This window comes from Eubalaena glacialis, chromosome 13 (assembly GCF_028564815.1).
Source record: "Eubalaena glacialis isolate mEubGla1 chromosome 13, mEubGla1.1.hap2.+ XY, whole genome shotgun sequence".
In the NCBI taxonomy this organism is placed as follows: domain Eukaryota; kingdom Metazoa; phylum Chordata; class Mammalia; order Artiodactyla; family Balaenidae; genus Eubalaena; species Eubalaena glacialis.
In genome coordinates, this window is record NC_083728.1 from 24,829,587 (window position 1) to 24,853,758 (window position 24,172).

General features: G+C 58.0%; 1 protein-coding gene across 1 annotated transcript; it reads right to left on the reverse strand.

The window, feature by feature from the left end:
* Positions 1 to 39: 39 nt before the first annotated feature.
* Positions 40 to 23,267, reverse strand: MYH7B (myosin heavy chain 7B). The gene is made up of 42 exons (XM_061208094.1): positions 23,162 to 23,267; positions 21,784 to 21,890; positions 21,476 to 21,619; positions 20,835 to 20,991; positions 20,516 to 20,543; positions 19,353 to 19,449; positions 18,933 to 18,935; positions 17,081 to 17,101; positions 16,832 to 16,924; positions 16,655 to 16,718; positions 15,507 to 15,605; positions 14,733 to 14,836; positions 14,480 to 14,618; positions 14,060 to 14,178; positions 13,818 to 13,967; positions 13,464 to 13,634; positions 12,195 to 12,374; positions 11,970 to 12,102; positions 11,813 to 11,889; positions 11,300 to 11,387; positions 10,981 to 11,098; positions 9,073 to 9,196; positions 8,835 to 8,971; positions 7,794 to 8,049; positions 6,600 to 6,842; positions 5,764 to 5,940; positions 5,531 to 5,676; positions 5,120 to 5,210; positions 4,651 to 5,040; positions 3,861 to 3,987; positions 3,655 to 3,773; positions 3,368 to 3,564; positions 2,893 to 3,242; positions 2,644 to 2,768; positions 2,431 to 2,546; positions 1,604 to 2,000; positions 1,384 to 1,509; positions 1,129 to 1,299; positions 933 to 1,037; positions 755 to 850; positions 157 to 294; positions 40 to 81 (listed from the first exon to the last, which is right to left on the reverse strand). The coding sequence occupies exons 1-42, from the start codon at positions 23,250 to 23,252 to the stop codon at positions 70 to 72; spliced, it is 5,826 nt and encodes a 1,941-aa protein (XP_061064077.1). The 5' UTR covers positions 23,253 to 23,267; the 3' UTR covers positions 40 to 69.
* Between the last annotated feature and the right edge of the window lie 905 nt (positions 23,268 to 24,172).

A 24,172-nucleotide genomic window follows, 5' to 3' on the forward strand; every position in this document is an offset into this window, starting at 1 on the left:
ATGAAGAGAGGAGAGGATCAGGGTGGGGCAAACAGCAGGTGTCCCTCTTCAGAGCCCAGGGCTCAGGTGTCACTCCTTGTGCTAAGGGGAGAGGGGTGCCTGGGTGAGCTGCCCTCCACGCAGAGGGCAGGGTGGGTGCCCCACACCACTCCTCACCTTGGGGCCCAGGGTGTCCCGGGTCCGCGCCCGCAGCTTGTTGGCCTGGGTTTCCGCCATGTCCGCCCGCTCCTCCGCATCGTCCAGCTCGTGCTGGGCCTTGCGATACTTGGCCAGGTTAGTGTTGGCCTGCTGCTCCTGGGGGCACAGGCAGGCCTGCTCACCCTTTGGTCACTGAAAGGGTCAGCACCCCCAGAAGGGGCTGGCTTCTCCGGGTCCTCACCTCTGCTCCACCACCACTGCCCGCGGCCCTCCTCCCTCCTCACCAGTACCCACAGCAGGAAGGAGGGGGTGGAGCCACTCCTTCCAGAGGCGCCCGTGTGCCAGACCTGGCTGGAAGGGGAAGGTGCATGCGGTCCCTTCAGAGACAGAGCTAGGTCTCACGTCTTGCCTGAGCTGTTAGAAACGTGTCTGTCTTTCTTCTCGCTGGGCAGTGGGGTCACTGTCCCAACCTACACACAAAGCCAACACGGGGGAATCCACGGCCCAGCGATGGAGCAGGCCTGACCGGCTGCTGGCATCCCACCTGGCTGCAGAGCCTGGGGCCAGCTGTAGAAGTTGGGTGACCACAGGCATCCTCAGGCCCCCGTGCACTCACCGCCTCTTCACACTGCCGTTTGTAGCTCTTGACCTTGCTCTGCAGCTTGTCCACCAGGTCCTGCATGCGAGCCAGGTTCTTCCTGTCCTCCTCGGCCTGGGCAGGCAAAAGGGATTCAGGTCTTGCCCGAACCAGGGCAGCTTCAGGGCTGCCCCCCTAGGTGGACCTGGTCACCCACCTGGTACGCGAGCTCCTTGACCCGGCGCTCGTGTTTCCGCACCCCCTTGAGGGCCTCGGCGTGCTTCTTCTGTTCTGCGTCGAGCTCGGCCTCCAGCTCCCGCACCTGCGAGCAGCCAGCCCGTGGGCCTGGTGCCCTCAGCCTGCCCTCGGGTGGCCCACCCTGCAGGGCAAGGGACTGGGAGGGCCGCACACACCTTGGCCTCCAGCTTCTGCACCTGCTTCTTTCCTCCACGGAGGGCGGCTTGTTCTGCCTCCTCAAGCCGGGCCTGCAGCTCCCGCACCGTCTGCTCCAGCGTCTTCTTCATCCGTTCCAGGTGTGCGCTCGTGTCCTGCTCCTTTTGCAGCTCCTCTGCCATCATGGCTGCCTGTGCGGGAGGAGGTGGCGTGGTCGGGGTTGAAAGTCCCTTCGGACTCTGCTCGGGGCCCCCACGGTCCCGGCCCAGCCTCACATCAGTGATGGCCTTCTTGGCCTTCTCCTCGGCTTCCCGCCTTTCCTGGGCAGCCTCCTCCGCCTCCCCGCTCAGCTGGGCCAAATCCACCTCTAACTTCTTCTTCTGGCTCAGGAGGCCTGTGTTCTGGGCGGGGGGGGGGGGGGGGGGGGCGTGGGCAGGGCTTTAGAGTCGGCCTTCAGGCCCCCGCCCCGTGCATCCCTGTGACCCCCGTCCTCACCTGCGAATGCAGGAGGTTGAGGCGCTCGGTGGCCTCCAGCAGCTCCTGTTCCGCCAGCCGCCGGCTACGCTCGCCCTGCTCCAGGGCGGCCCGCAGCTCTTCCAGCTCCGCGGCCAGCAGGGCGGCCCGCCGCTCCAGGGCCTGTGCCTGCTCGTGGAGCTCGGCCGCCAGCCGCTGCTCCGCATCCCGCCCCGCCTGCTCCTCCTTGAGTTGGGCCTGCAGCAGCCGCGTGGCAGCCTGTGCCTCCGTGGCCTGGCGGGTGGCATGGCCCAGCTGCAACTCCAGGTCGTTGAGGTCGCCCTCCATCTTCTTCTTTAGCCGCAGCGCCTCATTGCGGGCCCGAGTCTCTGCATCCAAGGAGGCCTGCAGGGACTCCACTGCCCGCTGGTTGTTGCGCCTGTAGTTAGGAGGGATGAAAGGAGGAGTCGTGGCCTGCGAGAGACTTGCTTACAGACACGCAGGGAACACTGGAGACGTGAAGCCAGTTGGGGAATAAGTGACTGATCGATCTCTCCCTGGTTTCAAGCCCCTTGTGTCTGCCTGCCTGTTGCCCATCAGAGCAATTTCACAGCAGACAGACAGGGACTGAACTCTGGCTCTACCCCCACTGTGTAACCTTGGGCAAGTCCTTTGGCCTCTCCGAGGTTCACCTCCAAACTGTGGACGATGGTCCCCACCTGAGAGGGTTGTGGGTATGGGGGCATTAGGTGTCTGTGCCAGTCCCCTGCACAGTGGGGCTCAGCCAACATCACCCGCCCTTCTGCTCTCAGGTGGTTGGGATGGGGCAGGCTGTCGGCCCGGGGAGGAGGGACAGCCCGGCCCCGCACCTCAGGTCAGTGCACTCCTCGTCTTTCTCCGCCAGTTTCCGGTCCACCTCAGCCTTGACCTGGGAAAGCTCCAGCTGGATCCGCAGAGTCTTGGTCTCCTCCAGCTCCAGGGCCCCCTGGGGTGCAGAGCAGATAGTATGGTGATGGGGCCGTGAGTGTGTGTTGAGAGGGGAGGCCAGGGAGCAGCAGGTCAGTGTCCACCCCGCCCCTGACCTCAGCCTCCTCCAGCGCGGCCTGGAGCTCGCTCTTCTCCCCTTCCAGTGCCTTCTTGGCTTTCTCCAGCTCCTGGATGCTCTTCCCGCTGAGGCTGACCTGGTCTGTGAGGTCACTGATCTCCTCTGCAGAGTGGACAGGGCACTGAGGGGCCACCCCCATGGCTCATGCGCCAACCGCGTCACCCTGTGTGACCCTGAGGGACTCCCAGTGACCCCAGAGCGGCTCTGACCCTGGGGTGGGTCGTACCCTGCAGGTTCTTGTTCTCCCGCCTGAGCGTCTCCAGGGCCTCGAGGGCCTCCTCGTGGCTGTGCTGAAGCCGGAAGAGCTCCGTGCCCAGGCTGCGGGCCTCCCTCTGGGCGGCCTCCAGCTCCCGCTGCATCTCCTCCTCCTGCCGCCGCCGCTCCTCCAGCGCCCGCTCCAAGTGCCGCTGCTTCTTGTCCAGCGCCGCGGCCGCTGAGGTCGCCCGCTCCAGCTCCAGGGTCACGTCCTCCGACTCTGTCTGCAGCCGCAGCTTGGCCTTCTCCAGCGACGAGCACTTGGCATGAGCGGCCTCTACCCCCGCCTCTGCCTCCTGCAGCCGCAGTGCCAGCTTCTTTCTAGGCCACGGGAGCAGACAGGATCTGGATGCGTAGCTGAGCCCTGCATCTCCCCTCACCCCTGACAGCTCAGAGGTGCAGGCGCCGTCCCTGTGTGGTGACGGCCTGGCCAGCAAGGCACTCACTTGGCCTCCTCCAGTTCCTCGGTCCTCTGGATGGCATCTGCCTCGTACTTGCTCCTCCACTGGGCCACCTCGGCGTTGGCCTTGGACAGCAGCCGCTGCAGCTCGGCCTGGGCTTCGACCTCCTCCTCGTGCTGCTCCCGCAGGAGGTCACAGTCATGCCGCGAAGCCTGCACGGCATGGGTCAGCGTGCTCTTGGCCTGCAGAGAGCCCAGTGACCTCAGCATCGGGCCGGGCCAGTGGCCCTGTACCCACCCCGCCTGCTCTGTGGCAGCCAATGGCCGGCCCACCTTGCTCTCCTCCTCCAGCTGCCGCCGCAGTTCCTCCAGGCTCTGGGTGGCCAAGGCCTTCCCACGGCTCAGCTGGCTAATCAGAGACTCCTTCTCCTCCAGCAGGCGGCTCAGCTCCCCTGCAGGCCAAGGGGTGAGCCGGCAGGTCAGGTGGGTGAGGGGCAGCACCGAGCCCCGCTGTGGCCCAGCCAAGCCCCCAGCCTCACCACTCTCGGTTTGTAGCCGCCCCCGCTGGGTGCTGGCATCTGCCAGTTGCCGCTGCAGCTCCTCCACCTTGATCTTGGCCTCGCTCAGCTGATCCTCATAGGCCCGGCACAGCTTCTCTGCACTGGCCTGGGATCCGGGGTCAGGGATCAGAAAAAGTTTGTGACTCACAGGGCAGGATCTAGGGCTGCCAGTCAGAGATGGGGACCCAGAGTCGGGAACTAGCAGGCTAGACACGTGCCCAGGAATCAAAGGGAGAGCAGAACCCCACGTTCAGGGTCGGAGATTCTATTGCTGGACTATGGCTTAAAAGATGAGTGTCAGAAGTGAGAGGGCTGTACTAGTCCCAAGGCCGGTGGGTCAAGGTGAGGTTAGGACACTAGAGTGTGAAGTTGGCCGGGGACACTGGTCAGAGGTCAGCTGTCAAGCTTAGGTGGTACAAAGGTCAGGGGTCAGGGTTTGGTGCTGGGATTCAGGACAGGAACAGAGTCAGGACAGGTATGAGGTCAGAATTCAGAGGTCAAGGACTGAGAAGTTGGAATTGGATGCTGGGTCAAAAATCCCCTGAAGTCAGGGCACAGAGTTCAGGAGGTAGGGTTAGAGGTCAGGACTGGTGTGGGGTTCAGGCTGGGTGTCAGGTGAATGGATCAGGAGTCCCGATCGGGTGCAAGGCCAGGACTAGTATGGAGTCAGACTGGCAGCGGGTGGTCAGCTGCTGGAGTCAGAAGTGGTTCAGTCAGGATAGGCTGCTAGAGTCGGGTCAGAGGTCGGGATCAGGAAGGAGGCAGACACCTTGCTGCGGGCCAGAGTCTCCACGCTGGCGCCCAGATCGTCCACCTCCATGCGGAGCTCGCTCTTCTCCTTTTCCAGCTTCTGCCGCGCCCGCTGCAGACTGTCCACCTGCTCGCCCAGCTCGGCCGCGCTCTCCGCCTGCTTGCGCCGCAGGGCAGCCACTGTGGCCTCGTGCCGCAGGGCCGCCTCCTCCAGTTCCCGCCGCAGCCGCCCCAGCTCGGCCTCGCGCTTCCGGCAGCCCTCGCGCTGCCCCGCGGACGCGCCGCCCGCCTCCTCCAGCCGCTCGCTCAGCTCCTCCAGCTCCCGGGCTGCCTCTGCCCGCTGCTTCTCCACGCGGGCCCGGGCCGCCCGCTCGGCCTCCAGCTCCTCTTCCAGCTCCTCCGCCCGAGCCTGGGGATGCGCAGGCGGCAGTGTCACCGCCGTGGGCCTCCGAGCCGGGTCTCCGCCCACCCCCGTTCCCCCCGCACACCTGCAGCTCCTTGATCTTCTTCTGCAGCTGGGCCCCAAGGAGCTGCTCGTCCTCCACTCGAAGGTTCAGCTGACTCAGCTCGGAGTCCTTTCTGGAGGTCACAGGGTGGGCATGAGCCGGCCCAGGGCCTAACTAACTCCCATGCACCTGCCTGGGGCCCCTCCGTACCCGCCCCCAGCACACTCCCTGACTGAGGCACCTTGCCCGGAGCAGCCCTAAGTGACCTCATCCCTGTGTTCCCTCTCAAGCCCCGGCCCTAGATCCTGGCCCTTGGTGACCCTCTACACCCTAGGGTTCAACCTCTGCTGTGATGCAGAACTGACTAGAGGCCAGGGGGGTGAGAAGCGGGGTGCAGGTTCAGGAAGCCCCCTGTGGCCAGGAGGTCGGGGCTGCGGCCCTCCCCACGCCTACTTCTTGAGCTTCTCCTCCAGCTGCTGCTTGTCCTGGGCAGCATCTGTCACCGACTCCTGCGTCAGTTTCAGGTCACCCTCGAGCTTGCGTTTGGCCCGCTCCGTGTCCATGCGCAGCTTCTTCTCTTGCTCCAGGGAGCACTCCAGCTGTGGGCAGGACGGGGTGGGTGGGCTCTGCGCCATCCCAGCTGTCCCGGCCCCACCGCACAGCCCGCTGCCGTGGCCCCGACTTACGTCTTCCACCTGCTGCTCCAGGCGGGCCTTGGCCTTGGCCAGCGCGCTCACACGGTCCTCCTCAGCCTGCAGGTCGCCCAGGGCCTGCTGGTGGGCCTCCTGCAAGGCCTTCTTCTCCTTCGTCAGCCGGGCCACCGACTCGTCCAGCGCCGCCATCTCCTCCGTCAGGTTCTTCACCTGTGTCAGGGCCAAGGTCACCACGGGGATGCCTCCCCCGCACTCTGGTCTGAGCGGCCGCCACACCATGCCACAGCAACCGTCCCCTTCTAGCCAGGGAACCTCGGGCGAGTCACTTCATTCTGAGCCTCAATTTCTTCATCCTTAAGGGATGATTATAGCGTCCTCCTCGACGGATTAATGAGCAAATGCTCACAAAGCCCTGTGCACAGTGTCCGGCCCAGAGTGAGAGATCAACAGACACCAGCTATTCTGGGGATTCACAGGTGTTTAAGCAGCTGTTTCCTAGTCCTGCCTTCCTCGGGGAGCACCTGTGAGAACCTGAATAAGCGGCTAACCCTGCTGAGCTCCACTTTCCCCTCCTGTATGATGGAGTCAATACCCCAAGTCTTTGAACCACGTGGGCTCTTGGGAGGGTTCAGTGAGGGAAGTCACCTGGGGGACATGGAGCTGGTGGATGACAATCACTAGCATTTGCTGAGTACCTACTACGGGCGAGGCCCGGTGGCGAGCGCTGGCACAGGCTAGTTACACACTGAATCCTCACCCGCCCTAATGAGGGAAGTGCTGATATTAACAGCAGCATTTAACAGATGAGGAAATTGAGGCCCACAGAGAGGAAGACACCTGCCCAGGGCCACAGCCGGCCCGGCCCACACCTTATTCTCCGTGGCTTGCTTCTCCTTCTCGGCCTTGGCCAGCGTCAGCTCCAGGTCATCAATGTCCTTCTTGAGCTCTGTGCACTCATCTTCCAGCTTGCGCCGGCGGGCAGCCAGCTCAGCGTTCACCTCCTCCTCGTCCTCCAGCCGCTCGCTCAGCTCCTTCACCTTCGCCTCCAGCTGCACCTTGGACTTGATGAGCAAGTGGCAGCGCTCCTCGGCATCCGCCAGGTTTTCCTGCTCCTGGAGGGGGACACGGGGAATGGGGCAGAGTCAAGGCAGCTGAGGGACACCAGGCCAGGCCCCGGAAAGCAAGTTCATTTGTCCGTGCAGAGGCTGGACACACGCTCGGTTGGGCTCCGGGACCCAGGAATGCCGAAGACCTGCTCTTGGCCCTGAAGGCGTTCAAGTGTGGTGGGATAAGGGCTCAGGTAGAGGGATGGACGGGGCAGCAAGAGGGGAACGTTAGAGAGGCTGGGGGCAACCCAGAGTAAGGCCCAAACAAGGGCTCTAGCAGAGAAGCCAACTGCCAGCTCTGCCCACACTGGGCTGAGGGGGTGGGGAGAGCCCTGCACGGCCACGGAGGGCTCAGGTTCTCTGCCATCACTGTTTCCTCACTACCTGACTGCATAACGTCTCCTGCTCTAGCAGGTGAGTTTGTGAGCACAGGCCTCTCTGTTCTCCCACCAATGTATCTCCAGAGCTTCCATGGGGCCTGACACTCAAAGTATTTGCTGAAGGAAGGAATGGCTCTTTGGACTTGGTGAGGATCCGGACCCTTGATCTCTACCCTCTGGTTGCTACTGTTACCTGCTGCCTGGGTTCCCGTGGTCCTTAACCAGAGAAGGGAGCATGGGGCTGTCTCGGGGATGGAGAGGAGGGCAGAGTTGGGGAGATGGGGCTACACTGTAGCTTTGCAGGAAGCCACGGGGGCACAAGGCGTGGGAGCATTAGGACACGTGCATAGACTGGGTGGGGAGGTTGGGAACATGGGAGGCTGTGCACGGGCACAAGCCCATGAGCCTCCGGAATAGGAAGGAAGACCCAGGTGAGGCCTGAGCACCCAGAGCACGCCAGGTCCGCCCTGGCCGGGGATCTGGTTATGGTATTTCCTCGGAGCGGCCTGGGGTTCTCTGAGGGGGGCTGGGGGCCGGGGGGGCACCAAGTCGCAGAAAGGAACCCTTCCCTACTCACTGCCTGCAGCTGCAGGGCCAGGTCGTTCTTCTCCTGGGTGACGCTGACGTGCGTCTCCTCCAGCTCCTGCCGCTTGGCCTCGGCGGTGGCCAGTGCCCCTCGCAGCCCCCGCAGCTCTGCCCGCAGGGCCGCCAGCTCCTCCTCAGCCTGCGCCGAGCGTAGTAGTGGCTTCATCTTGAAAAAGAGCTTCATCCATGACCAGTTCTTGACGGCGTTGAAGGCGCGGACGTTCCACTGGATGGTGAACAGGGCATCCCTGGGGAGGGGCAGCCACAGGTGGCCAGCAGGTTCAGTGCCGCCCCTTCATAGTGACAGCCCCGATGTTCCCTGAGCACCTACCCTGGGCTGGACACTGCACTGAGCACTTTAGCGTGGGACCTCGTTAACCTTCCCAACAGCCTCTCAAGTAGGTCCTAATCCTCTGCTTTACAGGCGAGCTTGAGGGTGAGGCCCAAGGTCACACAGGTCTGCCTCCGGGGCAGGAGCTCAGGAGCCCTGAATGGCCCCTGCAAGTGTCCTGAAGACACCAGGGGCGGTTAAGCCACTGGGCTCTTTTATAAGGTCAGACTGCCCGGGCTCACATCCCAGCCTCCCACCTCCCGCCACAAGCCAGCTGACAGGCTCCGCCTGCTCAGACACCCCCTCTAGTGAACAGAGATGATCATGGCACCTACCTCTCAGGACTGTCCTGTACTTTAACCACGATAACTTCAAATAAAGTATCTTGCCCAGGGCTTGGCACTTAAGAGTCTTGGGAAACTAGATGCCCTGATTACTACTCCAGGCCACACTCTGGGACGGCCTGGAGCACAGGCAGGTTCTCTTACCTCAACTTCTGAGGTGAGGAAGTGGTAGCTGGGGGCTGAGGGGCACAAGCCACAGCCTTGCCCCTTGGGAGGTGTGGCATGCAGGCAGCCACACGGTGAAATCTGACCCACAGGACGGTATGACAGGGTTCAGAGATCCTGGGTTCAGAGGGTCCTGCGAGCTGGGGGACAGTGGCTGTGCCCCCGCATCCCCCCACCCCCTTCCGACACCCACCTGCCTCCAAGCAGGCGCTGGTACTCGAGGCGCATGAGGCGGCCCCGGCTCCGTGCCTGCAGCAGTGTCAGGACCTTGGCCAGACGCTGGTCACGAAGCTCCTCCAAGACGCCCAGAAGCCCAGCCTTGAAGAACACCTGGGGTGTGGGCGGTAGGTGTAACCCTCAGTTGCCTGCATGACCCCTGCAGTGTGACCGCCCACATTCGGTCCAGCGCCCTAATTCCCTTGTGCCCTGACCTTGGTATGGCCAAACTGGTACTGGGTGTGGTCGATGTCCAGCGAGGCCAGCAGCTTCTCTGTGGCCTTCCTGCTGTCCATGAAGGTGTCGTCCGGGATGGCGCTGGGGTTCAGGATGCGGTACCTGGGGGAGCGGGGAAAGGGCTGGAGAGGAGGGTGCTGGGCAGGGAGCCGATGACGGAAGAGGCTGGCCCCTCAGAGGCCGGAGTAGAGGCTCCAGAGGGGCACCCCCTGAACAGGCTGGCGGGGGACGGCCTTGTGACACCGGAGGACTGGGCATACTCTGCTTTGAAAGCTTGGGTAGCATTTAAATGCATTCAGTAGTTAAGTTCTTTAAGAGCCTGCAGCATTTACAAAAGGCATACAGCACTTTTATAAGTTTTTAGTTTATAATTTTTAATAATTTATCATTTTTTTCAGAAGGGCAAAAAAGTAAAGAAGGTGATGTGTTACAGCGTATCACAAACTGAAGAAACATTTGGGAGAGAATTCTAATCAACAAGAGCAAGGGTTCTGGCACATCCACTTCTAAAGGGGACACACTTGCACATGTGTACAGGGCTGTGTGGGTCAGGCTGTCGTGACCACACTGTGAAGGCAAAACCCTAGAAACACAAAAAGGCCCCTTACTAAGGGACTGATGAACAAAGCACGGCTCACTGGATTATGGGATATTTTACTGCCATAACAAAATGGATGCTGCTACATGTGTCATTACATTTATCCAAAGCCCTAGAATGTACAACACCAAGAGTGAACTGTAATGGAAACTATGGACTCTGGGTGATTAGGATGTGTCAGTGCGCGCTCATCAGCTGTAACAAATGTCCCACTCTGGTGGGAGATGCTGATGACGGGGGAGGCTGTGCCCGTGTGGGGGCAGGGGCTTATGGGAAATCTCTGTGCCTTCCCCTCAATTTTGCTATGAACCTAAAACTGCTCTAAAAAAAGAAAGTCTTAAATTTTAAAAAAAAGGATGATGATGCAGACTTATGTCTATTCATAAGGAACAATCTCCAAGACATATAATTACAGGGAAAAACAAAGAGAACATGTGTGTGTGCACCCATGTGTACAATATTTGTATGGACACACAAGTATAACGGTCAGCGTGGATGGCCCCAGTTACTTCTGAAGGGGGAGGGAACTGTGCACGATTGCAGCCTGACAAAAATCGAACCTGTAAAGGGAAGGCAGAGGGGCTAACAGCACGGGCCGAGCACTCACTTGGTGCCAGCCGTTACATAAAGTCTAGTCCATGTGAACCCTCATTCAACTCCCAAATCTACCTCCAGCTCTGCCTGCCCCCCGACCCTTGAGCTCCAGACTAACAAATCCAATCTCTCCCTCAACTTTCCTATCTGCTGGAGACATTTCTTTTTTTTCCGGCCATGCTGTGTGGCTTGTGGGATTTTAGTTCCCCGACTAGGGATCGAATGCCTGGGCGCTCAGCAGTGAGAGCGCGGAGTCCTAACCACTGGACCGCCACGGAATTCCCTGCTGGAGACATTTCAAAGTTGACATGTTCAAAGTCGAGCTCAATCCAGTCTCCCACTACTTCCCCACAAAATTTTAAAAATCCTATCTTGGTTTCTCAGTAAATCTACCACCAACTCCCCAGTTGCTCAGGCCAAACAACCAGAAGTCACCCTTGTATTTTCTTTTTCTTTCTTATTCCACATCCAATTCATCAGTAGCAAGGCCTGTTGGCTGCACCTCCAATATTTACCCTGAGCCTGTTCACTTCTCCCCCAGCCCACCGCCCACCCCCAGGTCTCAGCCATCAGCATCTCCCGCTGGGATACCTTCTGGCCCCCTCCCCAGTCCCCCTGCATCCTCCTTGGTGCCCTTCCACCCCCTCAGGCTGGAGCTGGGGAGGAGCCAGGGCTGGGGCAGGGAGGCACTCACCGTTGCCGGAAGTCAGCGTAAAGCAGCCTATTGGGGAATCCCTGTCGGCAGATCCGGATCCCCTCCAGAACCCCATTGCAGCGCAGCTGGTGTAGCACCAAGAAGGCATCCATGACCCCTGGACATGGTGGGGGTTAAAGGAAAAGATTAGAGGTCAATGGACACAACTTCATGCCCCAGAAAAGACGAGGAGTCCAGACACAGGGCTCACTTTGAGGCTGAGCAGGCCCTGCGGAGGGGGCAAGACCCAGCTTCCAGTCTGCGCTGTCCCCTCCCTCCAATGTGCCCCCATGCCACCAACCCACCCTGGGGTGACTACCTGGGGTCTTGTTCTCGTTGGGGACAATGCAACGGACAAAGTGGGGCTGTGTGGCCCGCAGGTTGGTCATCAGCTTGTTGAGGTTCTCCTGTGGGTGAGGAGAGGGGAGAAAGCACAAGAGGGCAGAGAAGCAGAATTGGAAACCGCAGTGGATGAGCCCCTTAAGGACTGCGCAGTAGGTGCCTAAGCGTGTCTCTGCGGTGCTGCCCCTTCACTCTGCTCCTTGTGACCCTTTGCCCTCTTCTGTTTGACTGGGTCCCCGTTACCATCACCAAAGTCTTCACTCCCCCACCCAATCCCTGTGGCTCCGGCCCCATCCCCCCCAAACCCTGCCCAGGCAGCATGGGGACGGGAAGCAGCACAGACTTGCTGTGATGTTCACGTGGAGAGGAATTAAACATCACTGCAAGTCTTAACGGCCGCCCGCCCAGGGTGCAGGGGACAGAGCAGGGAGCCGGGACGGGGTGGAGGCGGCAGGGTGAGGGCCTGTACGGGGCCTAGACTGGGCCTCACCTTGTGTAGCTGGGACACCGTCTGGAATGATGCTGCCTTCCTACGCTTCTCTTTCACCCCAGACTTGGGGGGCTCGGCTAGGAGAGACATGGGACCAGTCACTCCAAGGGACATCACTCTGTGAGTCCCCTACAGAATCTCATCCCTCTGTACTCACTAGAGCATGAGCCAGCATAGTTCTCGTAGAGAGTAGCCAAGAGCTTGTTCTGCGACTTTTGGAAGATGGGGACCACCGTCTCATTCAGTGGATCCTTGTTTTTTTCCAGCCAGCCCACGATGCTGTAAGGCACCTGCCAGAGACCAGACGGGGGCTGAACCGAGGTGGGGGAACCCGGAGGAGGGAGGAGAGAGGTCAAGAGCTGGGGTTTCAACAGGCACCTACCACGCCCGCGTAGTGGACCACCTCAAAGTGGGCCTGGTATTTGCGCTTCTTGTCAGGCCGTGGCTGCTGGAAATTGGGCGACTTCCCCGCGTGGTTATCATAGAGCTTGGCCCGGAAGCTGGCATCTGAGGCCTTGGGGAACATACACTCCTCCTCCAGAATGGACAGGATGCCCAGTGGCTGGGGACAGGGCACAGCTTGAAGGGCCTCCATCAAGCCAGCCCATCCAGGCTGGGCTGGATCCCCATTTCCTGGAGCCCCTCCCTCTGGGAGCTTTCCCAGACCCTCCAACCTCAGCCATCTGCCCTGAGGGACAAAGAACTGACCTGCACCCAGGAGCCCTGTCTTCTAAGAAAGAAAGTTTGTGGTTTGGCTTCCAAGCCCTTTCTGCCCAACTTGCAGCTCTGAGTTGTTCTCTTTACTTATAAGAAGTGTGCAAACTCAAACCGGCATCCGTGGTCTCACACTCTCACACGTGGTACAGTCAAAAAAGGCAGCTGAGTTCAAATTCTGGCTTCCTCACTTAGTAGCTATGGGGCCCTTAGACCTCTCTAAGCCTCAATTTCCTAACTTGCAAAATGGGGAAATGAAAACTTTCATTGTTGTTATAACAGCAAAAGCTGTCAACCACCTAAATGTCCACTAGTAGGAGATTACAGAAATGCATGAAAATCATCTGCTGCATGAACTACTGTGCCTTCTTCAACAAAGCACCATGCTCAAAATACACTCTCAGAGAAAAGGTAGGATGAGAAATGCGTCTGTGTTCATAAGAGAAAGGAGATGCCCAGGATAAAGGACTGGGAGGAGACAGGTTGTGGTAGGATTGGGGGACACATCTTTTCTCCTTTATTTCTGATTTTTCAATTTTTCTTTGATTTTTCTTTCTTTCTAGTCTTTGTAAAATAGGGAAATATATGTAATGTTTTATAGACAAATAAACAAACACACCCTACCCTGCCCTGTAGTTCCGGACAGTTTTGAGAGTCCAAAGAAACTGTGGCTGCAACAGTGCTGGGATGCACACTCACACACACACACTGCTCACCAACACACAATCACACTCAATCTCCAAAACACCTAGTCACACACATGCACACATTTCCATTCATATACACGTTACACACACATGTGCACAGCCACGCTCATACATGCACACACACATGCAGGCTTGCACACGCTTGCTCACACACAAGTGCGCATTCATTCCTGCTCACCCACTGCACCCATGCCTTCCCTTCCTTGCAGTGACCTGGCCCCGGGCCTCACCTTCTCGATGAGGTCAATGCAGGGCTGCAGGTCCAGGCCGAAGTCGATGAAGACCCAGTCGATGCCCTCCCGCTTGTACTCCTCCTGCTCCAGCACAAACATGTGCTGGTTGAAGAACTGCTGCAGCTTCTCGTTGGTGAAGTTGATACACAGCTGTTCAAAGCTGTTAAACTATAGTGGGAGGCGCCCGGCTCAGCAGGCCTCCTTGTAGACAGGGACAAGGAGACCCACAGAGAACAGGGATGTGCGGGAGCTCACCCCGCTTCCAGGCAGACACCCAGGGCTCTTGCCCCTACCCCCAATGGTCCTCCACCCCAGAGACAACAGAGCCTGGGGGTGTGGGCCTGCCCTCACCTCAAAGATCTCAAAACCGGCGATGTCCAGGACACCGATGAAGAACTGACGGGGCATCTTGGTGTCCAGCGTCTGGTTGATCCGTGACACCAGCCACCGGAACAGCCGGTCGTAGGTGGCCTTGGCCAGAGCCCCCACGGCAAACACCACCTGGAGGCGCGGGGAGGCTGCTCTGGGACCTGGCAAGGAGGGGACCCTGCCCCAGCTGTCCCCAGGTGGGCCCCGGCCTGCCAGCCGCTCACCTGCTCCACACTCTGACCCTTGGTCACATACTCGTTCCCCACACGCACTCGGGGGTGCAGAAGGCCTTTGAGGAGGTCTCCACTGCTGACCCCCATCAGGTAGGCAGCCTTGTCAGCACCTGGCAGGGCACATGGGTGAGATGAGGGGGAGGAGGCCAAGAACACGGGTACTTGGGAGCTCTACCGGCCTCGACTTAGGGTTATGAGAGGGAGGTTGGAAGAGGTCAAGTTCAGGGTCAGCAAACTGTGCAGCTCAGGAGGGTGAGGGTCTGGAATTGAGAAGTCAGGGTTTACAATCAGGGCCAGGTTAAGACTGAGGTCAAAGGCTGTGGACAAGGCTTAGGGTTAATGGTCACGGACTGGATGCTGGGATCAGGGTCAAGAGGGTGACCAGGTCAGGCCAGGGTCAGGGCCCCGCACTCTCGGTGCCGTCGGCCTCAGCCTGCTCCTCCCACTGCTTCTGCTTGAACTTCATGTTGCCAAAGTGCAGGAGGGCCCCCACGATCTTGTAGCAGGCACACTTCTCATCCACGCTGAAGCCCAGGATGTCCATGGCATGCTGGGGGGTGGGGGGTGGAAGGCTCAGAGAAGTCTGGGCTCCTCCAGGGTTCAGCCGAGTGAAGGGCACTGGACCTGCTCCCCCAGGTTTCCTCCCCTCCCACCAGAGACATACGTCAGTGGCCATGAGCTCCTCCCCGTCATTCATGTTGTCGACAGTGATGACGCCCTGGCTGCAGAAGTGGTAGTCATAGGGGTTCATGGACAGAAGCAGCATGTCTGGGGGACACGGGGCGGAGAAGGGCAGGTCGGCTGTGTTCACCCAGCTCTCCTCTGCACCCCCATCCCAGCGTGGTGGGTCCTGGGAGCCAGCCCGGCAGGAGAGTGTAGGGCCCTCCCGAGATTTTGTAGCTTGAGTTTCTCTCCTCGACTCCCATGCTCATGGCTTCTCTTTCTTTACGGTTCTGAGAAATGAGCCTCGGTCCCTATGTCTCACTCATCTTTTGACCATTGCGCAAGCCACCCCTATGGCCCAGACCCTGTGCTGGGTGCTGCGGCCCAGCGAGGACCAGATTCTGCCCTTGAAGGGCTTGCAAGAGAGGGGAGCTGGGCCTAGACAGAGCCATTGCTCCCCACTGGTGCTAGGTGGGGCCTCTCTAGTCTCAGGACAGCAGGAGAGACAACCTTGCCAGGGCAATGGTGCTAAGGGGCCCATTTCCTAGCACAAGGAGGAGAGGGCTCAGCAAGAACTGGAAGTCCCAGGAAGGGGGTGCGTGGATAGAAGGGGCTCTAGGTCTCCAGGAAAGAAGGGATGTCACAGACCCCAGAACAGTGGGGGAACAGGTAGCCCAGGGCCTGATCTGATGGGGGCCGGGACAAGGCTGGGCAGCCCAACTGCCACCCAGACCTGTGGGCTCCGATTCCCACCCCATCTGCTGCTGGCCCTCACCCTGCAGCTCTGGCTTCTTCCCCGAGAGGATCTGGTAGTAGACGTGGTAGCCTCGCTCACCGGGCAGCTGGAAGATCACCCTTGACTTCTCCAGGAGATCTGGGGAAAAGGGAGGCGCTGGCCTAGTTTCCCGAGTGGGTCACCCCACTATGGCTGAGGGGCAGGGAGGACGTGTCAGCAAGGGGCAGGGGTGTGTGTGGAGGTGCCGTGTCTGCACACATGCCAGCATGTGCTGAAGGGTGTCTCTCCATCAGCGCACGTGTCACGGTGTGGGAATGTGTATGTTTGTACGTCTGTGTGTCTCTGTGTGTGGGTGTATTAACGTAGCTGTCTGTGTATGGGTCTTGATTTGTCTATTCTTTCATCTGTGCTTTCATTCCACCATCCACAGACCACACTCCTTTCCTCCAGAGCACTGCTGGTGTGTCAGTGTGTGCACCGAGCAGAGCCTCTGTGTGTTTGCGCATGGGTCGGTCGGGGCATGAATCATGACGTTCCCGCCTATCACCACCTGCCCATGCTTATCCATCAGGATCTGGCCATGCACCCCAAGATGGGGAGCAGTCAGCGTGGGGACCCCTCTATGCATGCAGCCTGGGCACCTGGTGTCTATGCAGCAGGTCTGGGTCAGGCGGGATGGGCAATGGCCCCAGAGAGGCATTGGGGGAGGCTTCCGGGAAGGATGGGGACTCGAGGTGTAGACATGAGGCCAGGGCAGGAGGGGCACAGGCCTGCCCTATCGAGGGCCAGAGAAAAGACTGGGATGGTGGGTGAGGGGAAGGGCCCAGTCACAAGGAGCCTGACTGGCCAAATAAAGATTTGGGTCTCCATCTTAAGGTGATGGGATCTGGAAAAGGTCTTTAAGCAGGAATGCGATGTGGTCAGATTAGTCTCTAAGAAAAGATCACTCTGGCTGAAAGGAGATCCAGCAGAGGAATGGAGAATGGAAGACCACACGGGGGCTAGGGGAATGTTCCAGGTGAGAGGTGAGGTGGCCTGAGCTGGGCTGTGGCCAGGGGATGAAGAGAAGCGCCTGGGACAGGTGGGAGCCCCAAGGACTTGATGACAGACACTCAGTCTGAGCGGAAAGACTCAGGCCTGGGCCTGTTTTCCCATCCTCACCCTCCCCCACCCTCTCCTAGACTCACAGCTGTCAATATCCGCGGATGCCAGCTTCCCAGAGGGACCAAAGTGAATGCGGATGAACTTGCCCTGTGGGCAGAAAAGCAGCCTCAGTTGGGGGCCCAGCCGGCACTGCCCTATTTGTCCAAGGCTCCCACCACCTTGTGTCTCCCCACACCCGGCTCTCCCACTGCGGCACTCACGAAGCGGGACGAGTTGTCGTTCCGCAGGGTCTTGGCGTTGCCAAAAGCCTCCATGGCAGGGTTAGCCTCAATGATTTGATCCTCGAGGGTGCCCTGGTGGTGGCGGGCCGAGGGCTCTGTCAGCCCGTGGTCCCGGGGTCTCGGCCCATCCCAGACAACCTCTGGTTGGGAAGGGGAAGGGGAGGGGAGGGGGGGTCCCCAGGACCTCATAATTGTTGCCTGCCCCACTCACACCAGCCCCATACCTACCCTGGTCTTCGTGGCCAGAAACTGCCGGGAGGAGAAGGAAGACAACATTAGAGGGTGTGAGGTGTCACCAGGCGGGAGCGGGCAGCAGGGTGGTTAGCGGGACAGTGAACGTTAGTCACCCAAATGTAACCCCCGCCCCCGACCCCTCATGCCCGACCCTCCAGGGACTGTTAGAAGGAGAAATGCTAGAAAGTGGAGCAAACATGGCCCTAGTCAGGGGCTTGAGGCAGCGGCTGCGTCTGGGGGTCTCCTATTCACAGCCCCCCCAAGCCCCATCTCTGGCCTCCTCCATATCCCTTCACTTCCCATGCCCCAGGAAGTGACCCTGCCCCAAGCCCTAGAGGTTCCAGTCTACTCCCCTTTAGAGCCCAGCTCAAATGTCCCTTCCTCTAGGAAGGCTTCCCTGATGCTCTGAGGCTGGAAGAGACCTCTTCCTGCCCAAACCTTCTGACCCCTCCCCTCCCTCTGTGACTGCCCTTCTTCACACTACTCCTTTGTATTGTGATGAGGTGCATTTTCATTGTACAGTTGTACACCGACTATTATTCAAAATAGCCCTGTTGGGTGCATATTATTAGCCCTAATTTGCAAATGAGGAAACTAAGACTCAGAGCAGGAAAGTGATCTGCTCAAGATGGAACAGTGGGTCAGGGGCAGAACAGACACTGAGCCCAGGCATCCTGCTTTCCACGATGCCCAAAGCCACCTGTATGTCTCATCTAGAGGGACTTACTGAATGGAGGGGATCCTCCCCCCTTGCTCTCCTAGCCTCATCCTTGTCTTCCCTCCTTTTCCCTTTCTTTCTCTTCCCTACCCTGGATCCCAGCAGCCTGGGTAAAAAGGGAGAAAAAGGAAGGAATAGATTCTGGAGTGACAGGTGCCATGCCACCTGTCCCATGCCAGGGGACTGTGGTTATTCACTCACCTCCAGGGAGCCCAAGACTTAAAAATCCCCCTGAGGTATTGCTGGGGAGACAGAGGCAGGAGAGAACTGGCAGGAGCCCCTCCCCCGAGCTCCACCCCACACATTCAAGTCCAGGGCTTTTGAACAGGCCTCTCTTTGGAGATGTGGTCAATTTGGGGGTCGAGGGGAGGGAGGTTGATAAGGCTCTTAAGCTCCAGCACCCATGGCCCCTGAGGGGCAGCCTTTCTCTCTACCTCCCCTGCCTGACAGCTCCCCCCAACCCCAACTCCACGATGCAGGGCTCCTTTCTGCCCAGGTGCCCCCTACCCCCGCCCCTCCCAGCTGCATCCCTGCCAGCTCCCTGCCCTCCATTCCTGTTCCTGGACCAAGACCCGACTTTCTGTAGCATCCTCAGAGACACTTTGGGAGTTGGGAAAATGGGGTGGGGGGGAGGGAGGAAAGAGTACCAAAAAGTCAACAGCAAAAACAAAACAAAACAATAAAAACAACCACCACCACGCCAAAAAAACAAAACTGAAATAAAAAGAAAAAACAAGAAAATCAACTGGGAAAATAGGAAGAGGCAAAAAGAAAAAGAAAAAGGAAAAAACTTTAAATGGAAAAAAGAAAAGAAAAAGAAGAAAGAAAAATGTCCCAGAATAAACGCAAGGCTCAACAGGACCAGGAGTAGGGGCTGTGCAGGAGGAGGCTTGGGTTTCTGGAAAGAAAAGGCAACCCATTTTGGGGTAGGGGAGCACACACAGAGCTCTGAACAGCTGGCCCTGGGGCTAGGAGTGAAAGTTGTACCTCGAAAACAAAAATAAAACAAAAAACTGGTTCCCCCACTGTTTCAGAAAATTTCAAAAACCATAAAGAAATCATGGGGTGCAAAACTGCCCCTTAACCTTGGCTGTTGGGAATGCCAAGTGCCCTTGGCTCTGGCTGAACCTGCTTGTTTGATTGACAGCAGGTAACTGTGTCTTTGGTGCATGAAAACCAAGAAAACAATTACTTCTTGGTAAAAGCAGCCTACCTGGTAAACTCTTTCAAAATATGAAGGTCATGATGAAACGGAAAAAATACATAAAATGCTTAGGAATAGCAATGTGGTCCCACCCGCTGTGTTAGAGATGGGAACAGTGAGGTAAGCCTGGAACCGCGTCATACAATGTGACAGAGAATGGCCACAGCCTCGCTGGTCGAGCCTTGCTCAGGCCAGAGTCTGCCACCAGGGTGGGAGGCTCAGGCAGGGCTGGAGGCTCTGGGGAATCAACTTTTTAAAAAGAAAAAAAGAAGAAAAAAAAAAGGAGAAGAAAGAAAAGAAAAACAGAAGCAGCAGGGAGCAGCGCCCGCGTGGGCGAGTCTTACGGCCTTCTTGCCCAGCCCGTCTCCCAGGGCAGCGACGATGGCAAAGTACTGAATGACCCGCTTGGTGTTAACCGTCTTACCGGCCCCCGACTCTCCCCTTGGACGACACAAACATGAGTCACCAATGTCCATCTGGCTACTCTAATTCCTCCCATCCCCCAACACCCTACCCCTCAAGCAGGGCCCCTCTGCCCTCCCCACACCCAGCTCCCAACTCAGGACCCACACCCCAACTCAAAACCCCTGAGATAAATTAGCCCTCAGAATTGTTTACAAAACAAGCCAACATAGACCATCCCAGTGAGATGAGAAAACACATTATGATGCCACTGTTCACTGAACACTAACTTACTGCCAGACACTGGGCCAAGTGCTTTACCTATATTGGCTCATTTAAGCCTCAGAAACCTGTAAGGCAGGCACCACTATCATCTGCTTTTGATAGATAAGGAAATGCGGCTCAGAGAAGTTATGTAGCTGTTTCTGCTGTGTGTCAGGTACAGACATTAACTCACTGACTCCTATAGCTCTGTGTGGTAGGTAAGTAGGATTGTTCTGTCTTTTCTGATGAGACTCAGAGGCCCAAGCACACCAGCAGGAAGTGGACCCGTGAGAACTTGAATACAGGTCTTTCTGGTTTCAAAGGCCTTGATCTTCACCAGCAGGCTGCACACACACACACACACACACACACACATACACACACCCCCGCACACGAACGATGTCCATATTGGCTTGGCTGGATATAAACTTGGTATGTAAGAATTCTACCACTTACCAGTGAAGGCAAACAAAGGATTAGAAATAAGATTCAGAAATATGGAGATGGTAAGAAGGAGGAAAGGGGTCTCCCCACTCTCCTTGAGTGAGAATCAGAACTCCCAAAAGATCAAGGTGGGAGAAGATTCCAGGCCCTAGGGACAGGGTATCAGGGCTGGTGAGCAGTCTGTTACCCCCTTCCTGCACACCACCCATAATACATCTGCCCAGAATAGGGGGCAGAGAAAATGCTCTAATTTAGTTTCACCTGGGACACTGACTCCAGGCGGTAAAACCCCTGCCCTAAGCACTTTGTATTCAACCTTGGGAAATGATTTTAGTTCCACTCTCTTCCTGCCAGATGGCCAGCATTTCCCACCCCATCCCCAGAGCCCCACACTCACGTGATCAGCATGGACTGGTTCTCTCGGTCTGGAAGAAAGGGGAGGAGATAGAGAAGTTAGCCAAAGTGAGGGACCAGCCACAGGTGGAACACCTTGGGTATCCTTGGCGCTGGGGCAGCCCCTCTACCACCCAGGGCCAGAAACGGGAAGGACCAGGTGGGACCTTCAGACTGCAGGCCAGCTCCCACTCAGAGAGACAGAAGGATTATGCTAGAGTGTCCAGCAGCATCAAAAGGAGGGCAGTGCAAATGGAGGGAAGGGGGTCCTGGAGCCGGGGGAGGGGCCTCGGGTGGGGGAGAGGAGTCAAGGCGGCCCTTACTGCGCAGCATGTCATTGTAGGCGTTATCTGACACAGCATATATGTGGGGCGGGGCCTCCGAGCGGCGCTTTCCCTTGTAAGCGGCTACCACGGAGGCTGTATAGATCGGGAGCCATTTGTAGGGGTTGATGGTGACACAGAAGAGGCCCGAGTATGTCTGAGGAGAGAGTGTAGAGATAGGTTGTTGGAGGCCAAGTTCCCATCCCCAGGCTCTAGCCCTCGCAAAACTGTGACCCTTGCAAAATCCCCCAAGGAGCTGCTTCAGGTGCGATGCCACACCCTCTGTGGCCGCCCTAGCCCCGCCCTAGCCCTTACTCCTGCCCACAGCCCGTGGCCCCTTCACAGCCCCATTGCCCAGCCTCTGTGCTGCTGCAGCTCCGCCCCTACACTCACTGCCGTAGCCAAACCTCCAGCACTACCTCTAGCCCCGCCCCAGCCAGTGGCCCCGCCTCCACAGCCCCATGACATCACCCTACCCTGCCTCTAGCCCTGCTCCCCCACTGTACACAGCCCCGCCCCTTCCCCCGTTCTGTCCCCACCAGGCTATGCCTCTTGCCCTAGCCCCGCCCCTGCTACTATGGCCCCGCCCCCACCACACACAGCCCATCCCACCCGTGGCCCCTCCCCGGCCCATGGCTCACATAGATCATCCAGCGAGCATAACGCTGGCGCAGGTTGTGCAGTACGGCTGCCTCGTTGAGGTGCGTCATCATGGCCATGTCCTCCAGCAAGTCGAAGCGGGGCGGGTTCATGGGCTGCAGTTCAGCTTCACGAACCGTCAGCACCTGCCAGGAAGGCCGTATGGTGGGGTGACAGGTGGGCAGGAACAAACTGACCTCAGCCTCTCACTCATGTACGCTCCCAGACCCCCTTTCATCCAGAGCACACTGGTCAGGAGCTACACCCGGGAAGGCGGAGGAGCTAATTCCGGGAAAAGGGGGAGCCAAACCTTCTGGTCTTTGGTCTCCACGTTGACTCTGCCCCCAGTAGCCTCGGATTTGACCTCAGCCTCCACGTAAGCATCCTGTTCATCAGGTACCCAGACCCGCTTCTTCCCTGGGTTTTGGGGAGAGCATGGGGGTTTTGAGAAAGGCTGACGCACATCCAGGGGTTGGGGACCCAGCTGGGGTTCTCAAATCGTGTCTACAGAGCTGTGCCCCTCCTAGGAGCCCCTCTGTCAGGATGCAGGAGTACCCAGAAAAGATCCTTCCAGACACAGACTCCCGGAAGGGCAGAGCTGGGAGGGTCCCTAGAGATCTCCTCAAAGGATTCCCTGACTGAGGTTACACTCCCTCACAGCCCTGGATTACACACTTGGGTTCAGATTCCTGCTTCTGTTGTATTTGCCCTGTGACCTCAGGAAAATCCCTCATTCTCTATGGGCCTGTCCCTCAAAGGTAAAACATTATGGGCATGTCCTTAGTTCCCATATGGAGCAGCCCTCAATATCAGGCACTTAATTCTCAGTGGGTTCTGCCTCCCCCATTTCACTGAAGACTCAAACCCCGGTCTCGTAAGTCTGTCTTATGCTCCTTCCTGCCTGGCCAGCTGGCCCCAGAGCTCCAGGGAGCCCATATTTCATGGTAGTTAAAGGCACAGACTCAGGTGTCCTGCCACTTACTAGTCAAGTGCCTTAGTCAGGACCAGCTCCATAACTTGCAGGCCCCAGTGTTAAAATGCAGATCCTCTTGTTAAGAAATTATTTACAATTTCGAGATGGTGATAGCAGAGTGTTAAATCGAGCATCAGGCCCCTCTGAGGGCGGTGCCCTGTGTGGCTGCAGAGGTTGCACACCCACGAAGCCGGCCCTGGCCCTGGTCTCCACCTCCCCAGGTTGTTGAGATGATGCGTGGAAAGTCATCTGCTCTGGGCCTGGCACACAATAAGCACTTGATACACATTGCCTATTGTTATTATTGTCCTATGAGCAAACCGGGTCATAAATAGTAGCCTTTATTCCTGTCCCTGATAAACAGAGGCTTTGGCTCTATGGAAAGCACTAAAAATAACTCCAGCACAGGTTTTATGGACATGTGGAGGCAGCCTGCACACATACCAATCACTCTCATCTCAGAAGCTTCAGGCTCCAGCCACAGACTGCAGCCCCAGGAGGCGGATGATACTGTCCCATTTTACAGAGGAGCAAACCGAGGCTTGTTCACAAACATACAGTGATGTACACAGGCTCCCTGGGATTTTATCCTCAGGGCTAAAGCTGTCGGGCCAGAGTGCCCCTTCAGACCCGAGCTGAGTGCCACCCCTCCCCACTCCTGGTCTGAGTCCATAAGGGCTTCTCTGTAGCTGTGCCCCACTCTGCCCTCACTTACCATCCCACAGGACAGTGTGCACCTTCATCTGCTCCTGGTAGCCCTGGCGGAGGTAGCGGGCAGACTCCCCAAGTTCACTCACATCCATCATGGTAGTGGCACTGAGAGGTGCAGGATGAGATCTTAGAGGTTCAAGGCAGTCCAAGGCAGCAGGCACTGGAAGATGGCAGTGACAGGGGAACTGAGGGACCAGTGGCCCCAAACTGGGGCATGATCGAACAACCCACAAGACCTAACGGTAGGTGATTCCGTGGGGCTCCCCACTTCAGCCTCCCTGGTGAGCCCCCAACACACACACACACACACACACACACACTCTCTCTCTCTCTCTCTCTCTCTCTCTCTAACACCAGAGCATCCTCTCCCACAGAAATGGAGAGACTTGTGCCAGCCCACAAGCACCCTCACCCATCAGCCTGTCTGCCCTCCCTTGGGCTCCAACTCCAGCCCTGATCACCCACCTCAGCACCACGGTGAGGGCTGGGAGCTGGGCTACCCCTTTTATTGCCGCCGTCAAGGTCATCAGAGGAGAGCTATGTCAGCAATCTCCACGTGTCACAGCCCCCCCGGCCTGGCCACAGGACACAAAAGGCAAATTCCCTTTTATCTCCACCAGCACAGCCCCTGGGCTATTTTTACCTCCTATTGTCAGGGGATCACAAAGGCAGAGAGAGACACTCACTCCACTCAGAGGTTGAGATTCAGACCGACAGGGGCAGGGACAAGGCAGTGAGAGATTTGGGAAGACTGAGGTGCTGGGAGAGAGGAACTGAGTCACAGGGAGTCTGATACACCCAGAAAAAGGTCCACACCCCCAGAAGTGCAGGGCAAGGAGATTCAGGGAGGGCGACCACAAAATGCACTCTGGGACTATTTGGTCCAATCCTCTTTACACATCCAGAGAAACTGAGGCCCAGGGAAAGGACACCGCTAGCCAAACCTCACAGATAAACAGTGGCAGAGACCAAGTCAAAAAGAGAAGAAGACACACTAAGGCATCTCTCTCCAGGC

Bases quoted from the DNA above. Each gene is read 5' to 3' on its own strand.
- MYH7B (XM_061208094.1), bottom strand. From the start codon at position 23,252: ATGATGGATGTGAGTGAACTTGGGGAGTCTGCCCGCTACCTCCGCCAG. The intron at 14,179-14,479 runs GTGCGGGGCCCT...GTGCCCTGCCAG, and splicing joins TGAGGCCGACGGCACCGAGA to GTGCTGACAAGGCTGCCTAC. The intron at 12,375-13,463 runs GTGAGGCCCGGG...CCCTGTCCCCAG, and splicing joins GCATTGACCTCATCGAGAAG to CCACTGGGCATCCTGTCCAT.